The sequence below is a fragment of the Phascolarctos cinereus genome, unplaced genomic scaffold (genome assembly GCF_003287225.1).
Source record: "Phascolarctos cinereus isolate Bilbo 61053 unplaced genomic scaffold, phaCin_HiC Scaffold_3;HRSCAF=262, whole genome shotgun sequence".
Lineage (NCBI taxonomy): Eukaryota > Metazoa > Chordata > Mammalia > Diprotodontia > Phascolarctidae > Phascolarctos > Phascolarctos cinereus.
Genome location: NW_027555736.1, coordinates 136,880,913 through 136,893,044, shown reverse-complemented (window position 1 = coordinate 136,893,044; position 12,132 = coordinate 136,880,913). Strand labels below are relative to the sequence as shown.

General features: G+C 36.0%; 1 protein-coding gene across 3 annotated transcripts in view; it reads right to left on the bottom strand.

Moving 5' to 3' along the window:
* FAN1 (FANCD2 and FANCI associated nuclease 1) overlaps positions 1-12,132 on the bottom strand; it is a 45,138-nt gene that overhangs the window by 11,667 nt on the left and 21,339 nt on the right. For all 3 annotated transcript variants that reach the window (XM_078151180.1, XM_020968596.2, XM_020968597.2), the window contains 4 exons: positions 9,016-9,249; positions 7,121-7,252; positions 5,241-5,349; positions 3,565-3,684 (listed from right to left, as the gene is read on the bottom strand). In XM_078151180.1, the coding sequence (XP_078007306.1) occupies positions 3,565-3,684; positions 5,241-5,349; positions 7,121-7,252; positions 9,016-9,249 (595 nt within the window). The remainder of the gene's footprint in view (positions 1-3,564; positions 3,685-5,240; positions 5,350-7,120; positions 7,253-9,015; positions 9,250-12,132) is intronic.

The following is a 12,132-nucleotide window of genomic DNA, read 5'->3' as shown; positions in this document are numbered from 1 at the left end:
ATCAACTACATGATGCTAGCTAGTTGCCCTTATTACTCAGTTACAGAGCACAATATATACTGGCTACTAAATCTTTGCAAAGAACTTTTGAATCACAAAAACCAAAGTGCCAAATAAGCCCTAAATCACAGATCTGTTCTAACCTCTTCATTTTATAGATGAGGAAACTGAAGCCCAGAGGTGAGTAAGTTGCCTAAGGTTACATAAATGCATAGTAAGAAAGCCAGGACTAGAAACTGGCTTTTAGCCTAAATTTTCTTCGAAATGTTCTTCCCACTTTCTCAATCTGAAGGAAAAACAAACAAAAACTCAGCAGCTTTTAGGGTGAAGTTTAGAGGAATAAAACCTACATAGTAAATGCAAGGCAAGAAGTGATTAGCTAAACATGTCTTTATAAGGAGATCCTTAAGTTAAAGGCAGTGAGACAGCATTTTTACTTTTAAAAGCATGGGATAAACACAACACCCAGGACTGGCAAAGGAAGCCTCCTCACTTGCCTTTGTAGTCAGTTCCTTATCATAATATGCTATCTAGTTGTTCATTCCTTCACTACAGTGGTTTAGAAAGGGTAGAATAAGAATTTTCAAGGATTATCAACTCAGTCCTATAAGGAAAGGCTTAAGGAATTAGGATTCTTCAGCAACAAAAAGAAAGCTGAAGAAAACTTAAGTATCTGCAAGTATACAAAAGAATTTTCAGATAAGCAACCCTGGAGTTATCTGACATACATCTCGATATCATCTCTAAGCTCACAGGTAAATGAAGGAGAGGCAACAAAACCAAGAGACTTTCCGGAGCATCTTTACTGTTTCACCCTAGTTACAAAGGCGTGGAGGTAATCAAAGAGAGAAAAACAAAACACCATGCCTACATACTTTTAAAGAGGAAAATTACTTTTATTCACTTGAAACACTTTGAGCAGGTTTTTAGATTTGCAGCATGAAAGAAATATGCACTATTTCTACATTCCATGGTTAGTTCTTTCCACCCTGAAGTCGTCATAACTTGCTCAATGTGCCAGTTGAAAAAACAAAAGCCCAAAGAGGATCAGACTCAACCATTCAACACAAATGCAAGACTGGAATGAAGATGGGGGTGAAACCAACAACTGGACACACAAAGAACCACTGTTCCGATTCAGCTGTGCTCAACAGTCTTTTGATTCCCTACTCTGCCCTCTGATAATGCCAGCCAACAAAACCACTCTCTACTTCAAAGCTCTTCTACTCCACTAATCACAGTATTGGGTAAGAACAGGTGAATCAATTCAATGGTATGAGGTTAATCATTCAATAAATTATATAATCATGTCACAAAGTACTGTAAAGGGTTTCAAAACTTTGTTTTTCTTAATCATGGAATAACACAGTAAGAAAATGGGCAGAACATGTAGTATCATGTTTTATCATTATCTCCTTAGAGGAGTGCATAAAACCCTAACCCTGGAATAAGGAAGACCTGTGTTCAAAGCCAATCTCAGAAACTGCCTAGATGTGTGACCCTGGCAAGTGACTTAAGCTGTCTGCCTCAGTTTCCTTAACTGTAAAATGGGGATAATAATAGCACCTACTTCACAGGGTTGCTTTGAGGATCAAATAAGATCATTTTAAAGCACTTAGCCCAGTGCCTGACACATAGTAAACGTTTAATAAATGCTTGTTCCCTTCCTCTCTGTCCCTTCTCCCTGGGATCTCTCATGGGTACGTACCACTGACTTCACACATGCTAAATACAACGCCTTTCCCACTCCTGACATTTCAAACCCACTCTGACTCAAGTTTCCTGTTTCTGTTCATGGCAGGAGCATTCTTCCAAGCACTCAGGAGCAAAGCCTGGTTATTATCTCTGGCTCCTTCCATCTTCCTTGTTCCCTAGGTCTTATTGATTATACCTCCAAAATGTCTCTCTGATCCATCCCATTTCCACCACTTTAGTTCAGGCTTTTATCAACAGTAAGTTCAGTTAGTACAAAGAGCTTTCTAATTGGTTTCCCACTCCTAGTCTCTTCCTCTTCCAATTCATCACCTATACCCTTGGGAGATTATTTCTCCAAATATAATTCTGATCATCTCATTATTCAAAAATCTTTTCAGAAAAACAAAACAAAACAAAACACCAAAACTTCAAGTCAGTACTCTTCATGATAGGCAAAGCATTGTTAAATGCTTACAGTGTACAAATTACCACGTACTAGGCTCTGACCAAAAAAAGTAACAGTCCGTGTCTTCCAGGAGCTTACACTGTAATGCCTACCAAATATAGTCCAAAGGCTTGCACTCAATGCCACATTCTAGCTTCAACCCATTCTTTGCAGTCTGTCTTTCGCTACCTGCCTTCTTAGCCTCTAGCCTGCTGTCCAAACACGCCCCCTACCTTTGCTTTTAGGGTTCTCTCATCACCTTTTGTCTAATAAAATCCTACACATTCCAAATCCCAACTTAAATCCACCTCTTTCAAAATGCCTCCTCTGATCACTCAGGCCTCAGTATCCTTATCTGCAAGATGAGGGGGTGGAACTAGACAACTTCTCAAGTTCTCTTCCAATAAGAGTCTATGTTCCTATGATCCTATGGAGTCTCACTCTAAACTCTTACAGTACATGCATATAGTTCTGATAGTTATCACATTCTCCTTTGTTGTTGTTGTTTTTGGAGGCAGCTGGGTGGTACAGTGGATAGAGAGCCAGGCCTGGAGTCAGGAGGCTCTGAGTCCGAATCCAGCCTCAGACACTGACTAGCTGTGTGACCCTGGACAAAGTCACTTAACCCTATCTGCCTCAGTTTCCTCATCTAATAAAATGAGCTGGAGAAGGAAATGGCAAACCAAAACCAAACCAGTATCTCTGCCAAGAAGAATCGTTATTCTGCATATATATTTTGCCTTATTTCTTCCATTAGGTTGTAAAGCTTCTTGAAGGCAAAGAAGGTCTTATATTATCTCTATTTCCCCCATAATGTTTTTTGTACCATAAAGTAAACTGATCAATAATGATTGAGTTTAATCTATTATTTTGATACTTCAATAAAATTATTCAAGTAGTTGCACATGTGTACTGAGTAATATTGAGTTTGTTTCTTAACATATTTACCCTCATATAACAAACTTATTCCACATTTAAGATGATTAGGATATCTACAACTTTCACGAGAATATCCTATATTCAATTCAATAAACATTTCTTAAGTACCTATTATATGCTCTAGGAACTGTGGATACAATGAAAAGTATGAAAACGGTTTCTGCCCTCAAAGGGCGTATATTCTATTGGAGGGTATATGACAAATTCTGCTAAGAGGACATTGTAATCTAAAATTAATTTTGATTAACAGTAAATAGTAGGTGTCAGACTTCTATTTGAAAACTTCCTTTAGAATCCTTATGAAATTTTCTTGGGGTAGGGGGAGGATGGACAAACAAAAACGACCCAACAAAGAAATGTGTTTTAATTACTCTATATTTTCAAGAATCATACTCAGGTACTTAAAAGATTTACATGGCCTTTCAAAATTGTAGCACAGTAGTTGATCACATATTTTTAAAAAATGTATTACTTAATAATGATACCTGTTCAATACGTTTCAAATGTTGATGTAAATTAAGTGCCAGTCTGTCCCACCATCGACCTCTGCTCTCAAGACAATATATTTTTTGTGACAAAAGATTTTCAAGTTCCTCTACTGCTTCCTATAGCAACAAGAAAACTTCATTTAGACAAATGAAAATTAATTCAAGATGAATGAAATCTATAAACCAGCTAACATCACCAACTGGAGTCACAAAGCACATTTCCACTCAAAGATGAAGCTGATAACACACTATTCATTTCACATGCACTTTAAGCTATCTCTCATGTAGTAAGGATGAGTTGGATAACCACATTTTCCATCAAATCATCCTTGTAATTAAGTACTGAGAAGGTCAGTCAGGTTTCAGGAATGCGGTTTGTGTGCATTAACTTGTACAATTTTTCTCCAGGCCATGCAAGCTGGCCTCTGTGAAAACAGTGCTTTCAAACTACCATACTCTGGTCAATCGAACAAACTGGCCCAGGTATGACTTTATTATAGTCATCCTTTACTAACATATGAAGTCATCTCTTCACAATGACCTTTTACAACAAAGAAATGCCAAAAGTAGAAGTAAACCTTAACAATTCTCACAAACTATTCCTGGTATAAGCATACAGTCAATTTCTGGTTTTGGTTTTTTTTTTTACTTTCAGTTATTTCCTTTCCAAATAATCTATGATACCTGGTGAAAAATGGACATAAGTGAGAGTCTATTTTCATATCAAGCTTGCATTTTACCTTTACTTTTTATCTCTCTTTTCTCATGTACCAGATCTATTCAACAGAAGAGGGTGTTCTCTCTTATATTAATAACCAATTATTAATTGATATTAAGGTTTTCCTTTTCTATTTCCTCATTCAGAAATAAAACCATATAGGTTACTGGGACCCCACCGAGCTAGAAAACCATACAAGAAAAATCCAGTCTAGGTGAGTCTTGCCCTTAAGAAATAAGCCCCTGTCCTTGGGACCTTCTATTAGAATTTGGGGTGACCCAGCTTATGAAAGGAAAAGCCAGCCAGCGAGGTCTGGGTAGAGATGAATTCTTTTGTCCAGATTGCTGGAGGTGGCTGAGTTTCATGATTAGGTCATATTCTCTGCAGGAGGAGTTGAAGACTTTTTGCCCATCTCCTCATTAATATGTCCACCTCTTCACTGAATGTTAACCAATCAGAGTTGATTTCCACCCTCAGGTACACTCCCTTTTCCAAAGGTTTTTTAAACATTCAGTGGCCCCCAAGGTTTGTCTTTGGTTTACGAGAAACAGAAGAACGATCATCATTTTATTAATTATCTGCCAGCCATAATTAATAAAATTGATTGTTAATTACCTAGAAATGTCTTTCAGACTTTTCATTCATCACAAGGGGAAACAGGGTAAGGGTTCCAATAATGTTTAATAATCTTAAGAAGTTTCTTCCTCTCTTCCCTCAACTTCCCCCCTTCCCCCCTAAAAAAAAACAACCCAGTGAATTACCTATATTATTTTATATTATATTGGGCTGGGCCCAATTGATTATTTTAACTATATTACTAGTGGTTACAAAAATGTATGAAAAAATTCAGAGCTACCTTGATAGCAAAATAAGATTAAATCATGCAAAAATCTGATTTTTTTTCATAATCTTAGCATTTTTATACATAAAAGATATGGAAAAGTATCCAACATACCTCATACATGTGTAGTCTTTGTAGTATTTCAACTGCTCTAGAGAAAATCCTTGTATAAACCCACCCAACAGTAAAACACCGTAGGAAAAGAGGTAAATCCTCATGGTATCTAAAATAAAGTTGTCATACCAAGAATTTAATGTTAATTACAGGTTTGATAATACATGCAAAGATCTGGGGTTTCAGAGAGGATATTACTTACATGGGTGCAGGTCACAATCTCTCATGCTTAATTAAATGCATTTAAGTGGTATAGAACCTAAAGCACTGGGTCTAATGCCAGATCTTCCAGAGTTCAAATCTAGCCTCAGATACTAGCTGTGTGACCCTATGCAAATCATTTGACCTCTGTTTGCTTTAGTTTCCTCAACTACAAAATGAGGATAACATCACCTATTTCGAAGGGCTGTTTTTGAGGATCAAATGAGATCATTTTAAAGTGCTTTAGCACTATGCCTGGTACATAGTAGGTACTATATAAATGCTCACTTCCTTCCCCTTAATTAGATGTTTATTACTAAAAAAAACTGCCATTTGATGACCCAGCTTTTAGCGATAATATTTTAAAAATTCATTTGGGGTGGGGGTGGGATCCTTGGACAACAGTGTTATCAGGTCCACACTCAAAGCATTTCCACCTTGACAGGATCAGTCAGAATTTGTGTTCCATGAATCCAAGGTCACCTCCATGCCATAACTGAGCATCAGAGTAAGACTTTAGCGGAGGACATCAATAACAAGGCAATATGGGGTTTTCAGATAAAAAAAAAGTCATCAAAAGTTTAAAAATAAGCTGAATGTCTTTAAAACCACACAGCATACACCTCAGTCATCTATATTTTATATGCTTTTCCACCCCCTAAGTACAAATACAAATGAAACACAGGTTTTTAGTACATATCACATCCTTGAGATGATGCCCTGCATTGTGAATAAAGATTTGGACTTGGAGTCAGGAAGAAGCAGGCTCAAGTTTCACCTCTGACAAGACAGAGGGGCTGTGAGACCCTGAGCAAGTCACTTCTCTCAGGGTCTCAGGCAACTCTCCTAAGGCTCTAGGCAGCAGAAGAGCTGCCAATCTACATTAGTGAAGGAAGCTAGCTCCCTACAGCATTAAACAAAAGAACCAGTATTCTTGGGTCACTCTACTGGCCACTCACCATCTATTTTACCCACAAGCCAGAAATCTAATAACAAGGGTTACTTTCCTAAAGAATAACCCTTCAGGGTGGATGAGTAGTTATTTTAAGTAAAAACTATTTCCTTATGGGATTTACACTCTAAATATTCTAAAAATAAAAGGATTTCATTGATAAATATTTTATAAATGCTGAATGATGAAAAGAATGAATAGGACAGAATTTCTTGATAATATTTAAATATTGAAGATGCTCAGTAATTGTCATATAATATGATGTGAGACATCCTGTACTGACTATGTGGAACTTTTAAAGTGACTGTTCACTCTAGTTTCATCTGCAAAATTGTACCCACTTGAATTTCCATCTGATGAATAAACCTTGTATATTTCCCATAACCTCTGCACCACTTCTTTGCTTCTTCTGCATTTCAAATTCAGCTGACTGGTCCGCAGCCAATTAAATGACAACAAGTGAAAAACAGATTATTGTTCACACATTTCTGGTGCTCAGAAAAGCACACTTTCTTAGATGAGTTCATTTTAAGCTTTTGGATTGTTTCTACTTCACACAACAGTATCTAAATAAGCAAGAAATGTAATGCTTCCAGTTATATTGTAGGTTTGATCACAGAATTAATCAGCACGATCTTCATGCTCCCCTAACCCCCACAAAAAGTCTTACATAAACTGAGCATGCTCATTGGGATGTGCATTTGAAGACACAGCTCTAAGCTATTACCTTAGGGACGGATGATTTTTTAGCTTGTTCCAATCCTCCTTTGCACATTTGCAGAGCTCATTAGCTTCCTTCCACTTCCCATTAACCATTGTAGCAGAAATATCATTCAACATATGAGTAGCTGAAGCATATCTGATGTTTTAAAAAGTCATAATGAAAAGGCAAGTCAAAAACATTTGCATAAAAATGAATGAAATTTAATCCATTTCTTATACTTAATTTCTCTCCAAGATCAATTTTTCAAAGTTATAAAAGGCACAGTAGTCCAATCTAGTCAGTATTACTTAGAGGCAAAATGCTTATAGCACAGCAATAATTTGCTAATACTCTAGTGACCTAGAAGAGCTAATACATTTCGTTCCATGAAATAATTCACTGACCAGAAGAATTATAAAATACAGAGCTAAACAGAAGTCTGTACTTTGAAGCACTTTACTCACCATCTATCCCTGAGAAGTTTTTAACTTTTTCTTGTGACTGTGGTGCATATTTGATAAACTATTCATTCAAATATAGGTATCCTTCCCAATTTACTGGGGTCTTTCAAAAACAATGCCAGTAACATTAATTTGAATGGCTAACAATATGTCATACATCCAGTTGCCTCTACATGAGATAAACAGACTGTGTTTACAAGCAAAAAACAATGAACCTATTACTTGTGAGCCATGAAGGCTCTGAAAACATTGCTGATGACTTGACAAGGCAGAAGACAAAAGTAGGGTTAGTCTATTCTTGAGCAAAGGGAGCCTGTTCATTTAAAGATAATCTAAACCAAGAGAAGACAGAAGGCTTTTTTTTTTTAACAAAACCAGAGCAGGGCCCATCTGACCATTTCACAACTGTGACGAGTTTCACCTATGGATTTTCTGAAATCAATATACCTCAAAGGAAGAGTATCATCTCTCATTAGCCTTTAGGATGTAGAAAAAAAAAATCGACTCTAACATTGCCATTTAGCCTTTACATGTGCTGCAGTATTTTCCTTTGGGTTCACTTTTCAAAGAAGAGAGTCTGTCACACTGTCACAGTAAGAAATAGAAAACTACATAGTGTAACAATTTCTTTTAAGTACTTTTCTGTATCCTTTGGTCATAAACAATTTCATAGCAAAACCTCCTGAGAAAAGGGAACTCAAAGACATATTTTTTCAAACAGTTCTGAAAAAGTCCAGATAGGTTTCTGGAAAATCAAAGAAAGACCATTTCATTAGTGTACTAAAATTTTAAGCTCCCTGAAGGCAGGAATTTTTTCACTTCTGTCTTTCTATCCCCAGCACCTGCCATATGAGGTACTTAATCAATGTTTGTTGAAATGAATTAAACTTTTCATATCTAAAGATAACAGATTTAATCTCCAAGTTTCAATCACTGCTATCATTTACCCACTTTTTAACCATGTTTTTTTCTTAGTAATATGGTAATAGGCATTATTAGTTAGTATTTACTATTCAAAGAGCAGTAGAAATGTGTTAGGGAGGTAAAAGTTTGTCATGACAAATATCAATTCCATTTTCAATAGAGTCAAAGATTGAATACATCATGTAACATTATTTAGGAAAACGTGTATGTCTTTAATATTATTATTAAAGATAAGGTGATCATCTTCAGTTTTGCTAGTGAAAACAAAGTATCTCATTTTTAAAAATATTATTTAGAGTGAGATAAAATAATGAATTAAAGGAAGTGAAGTAGGATAACAAATCAGGAAAATTGACTACCCAAAGCAAATAGCTTTGGTGCACCAATTCTAAGTACTGTTTCTATGTAGTTTATATCTTATAAAATTCATTATTTCCACATATGAAACAAAAAACTCAAAAGTTTGTTTTTATTCTGAATAATAATGGCAGTCAAAAACATATTAGCTATTATAATCATCTGGCTTAATCCTACCTGATGAGATCTTCTTTATCTTGGAAGACTGATGTTTTCCTATTTATTGTGTAACTGGGAAAAGTCATTCGGCCTAGGTTAACCATTAGTACTGTGAAAAGTTGGCCTTGCCCACCACAAGCAGCATCTTCTTCTTCCACTGAATCAGTCAACGAAAATAACAGCAAAATACGGGAAAAAACAGCCCGAGGACCTTTACAGATCCTTACAGACTGTCCTACCAAATCCTTTGCCCTAGAAAGAAAATTTATAATGTGTACTTACTACTGTCATTTTAAAGATATTAGATATGATATTAAATGTAGATTACTGAAAAATTATTTTATCACTAAAGAATTTAAAAAAAAACCCAAACCCTGTGTATATTCATTCTGTGATGGAAAAAACCTGGATATTAAAATATCAAAAAAGTTATTAATCACTGCAAAAAAATTATGTGTTCAACATCAGCAATTCTCAACTCCTGATCCCAATCACTTTTTCAAACAAATGAAAGATATTTATGTGAATTCTCATTATTATTATTATTATTACTCCTTGGTAGAGAGATACATCATTTTGCATGCTTGGAAGTGGTATAGCAGTCAAACAAAAGCCAAGCAGTACAGTACAATCAGTTTCCACCTCTGGGGACCAGCTTTATTCCACAGCTATTTGCAGGGATTACTTGAGACAGTACAGGACTTTCTGTGAGGACAAAACATTGGAAACAAAGCAGGGGCCCATTGAATAGGATGTAGCTGAGCAAATTATGAACAGAATGGAATGCTATTATGCTGATAGAAATGACAAATACAACGCATTTGGAAAAATACAGATAGGCTTGTACTACCTAGTACACAACAATGAAAACAGAACCGGGGAGAAGGGCAGATCTAACCACAATAACACAGGCAAAAGTAACCAGAAAGGTCACTAAACCCGGATTAAATGGCACAGCTAACCTTGGTCCTGAAGGACAAATGACAAAACATTTCCTTCCTCTCAGAAGAGATGAAGAAATCTGTATGTGGAATCCTGCAAATACTGTCACATGCCATTGCTGAGTTGATAGGTTTTTCTTAGTGCCAAAAGAGGGTTTATGGGGAAGTGTGTATTAAGAAATGACTATGGTGTAAAAAAATGTATCAACAAACCTTTTTTTTGTTTCTTTAAAAAAATGACATAGTATAAAGAGCCAGAAGACCTGGATTCAAGTTCCAGCTCTTACATTTATTAACTGGGTGATTATGGACATATTGTCTGACCACCAAGAGCCTGTTCTCTCATCAGTAAAATGGACATAATAGTGTTTACCTTACTTAATTCTTAGGATTGTTATCAGGAAAGTACTTTGCAAAACTTAAACTGGTGAGGAAGTATGACTGTGAATAATAATAGGTAATTTGATGTTTTTTAAGCATCCTCATAAGCAAAATGAAACAACACTATGATCAGACCAACTGCTGCAGTCCAGCAAGACTCTTAAAGACATTTTAAATGCCTCTTACTGATAGCTCTCATTTTAAAGAGGGGGGAAATATATATATATATATGTACATATACACATGTATATGTACATATACATACATACATACATATATACATACACATACATGTATAAGTATACATATGTATAAAGTAAAAATTTAATTTTTACAGCAGCAGAAAACATTTTCTATTGCAACTAAATAGAAAATTGTACAACAATTTTAATGATAGGCAAATTTGGGGTAGTATAACATTTCTAAGAAGGTTAAAAATCTTATTTGACAGTGATTTTAGGTAAAACTAAAATAGCCTTGCCAAACAAACAAACAAAAAACCCTTTTCCTAAGATTCGTGACCAAATGTGCTGACCTAATTTCTTTTATAATCTAACCTGGGGCAATGACAAGCACACTGGACTTGGAGTCAGAAGACCCAGGTTATGATTCTGGCTTTAACAGCTTATTAGTCATGTGATACTGGGTAAAATTTAGCCTCTTTAGGCCTCAGCTTTCTCACTTGCAAAAAGAAAATAATATTAATACAATTCCACCTACTTCACAGGGTTACAAGGATCAAATGAGATCTCATATATAGGTGAAAACATTCTGAAACCTGCAAAGTATCATGCAAAGTAGGATATCATAATTTGTATTTACTAGGAAGGTTTTTGGGCACACAGAATAAAACCACACAAAATACATAAAGAAAGTGCTGCATGTATAAAAGATACCCAGGAACTTGTTGTTGTTGTTGTTGTTCAGATGTTTCAGTTATGTCCAGGATCTTTGTGACCCCATCTGGGGTTTCCTTGGTAAAGATAATGGAGTGGTTTGCCAATTTCTTCTCCAGCACATTTGACAGATGAGGAAACTGAGGCAAACAAGGTTAAAAGACTTGCCCAGACTCACACAGCTAGTGTCTGAGGCCAAATTGAATTCATGAAGATAAGTCCTCCTGAACCCAGGCCCAACACACTATCCATGTAGGAACTTTATAATACTTTAGTTATCTCACATTCTATAATCAATTAACTTTGGCATATGCTATCAGAGTTTTTTAATCTGTAAAGTTTTTTTGTTCTCTTGGTATTTGATGGGGCCAATATTTGCAAAATCTATCATTTTACCTTCTTATTATGAATAATATTCTAATGGATCTGTGATCTCAGAGATTTGGAGGTTTCCTTCAACAATGCAGATTGCAACCTGTCCTGTACATTTCCTGTACATGTTCTTCCCTAAGTTTGCCACAGAAGAGACAAAATACTAGTGGCCTTCCTTGCTTTGTCATGACATTGCAAAGATATCAGTACAGCTCCCAGGCTGCCCAGTGGTTATCTCTTGCTCTATCCATGTTACCAGCCCTTCTTCTGATCGTACGTCTCCCTGATGGCATCTTTTACTCCTGTTCTTCAAAGCCCCTTTACTGTTACATGTGATGGCCTGCTCACTCTCTCCCCACTGTCCTGTGTGATGATACTCATCTTTAGTTCTTTGGGGACTACAGTGTTTCATGTCTTACAGCTAGAGAATACCAATAGAATACTGATATTAAAAAGATAGACCATTGTTTCCAGGAGGAGTTTGGGGTTTTTAAAGTAGTTTTACAACTTCCTGAAGACAATCCAGTCCTCTACTTCTGTTTTTT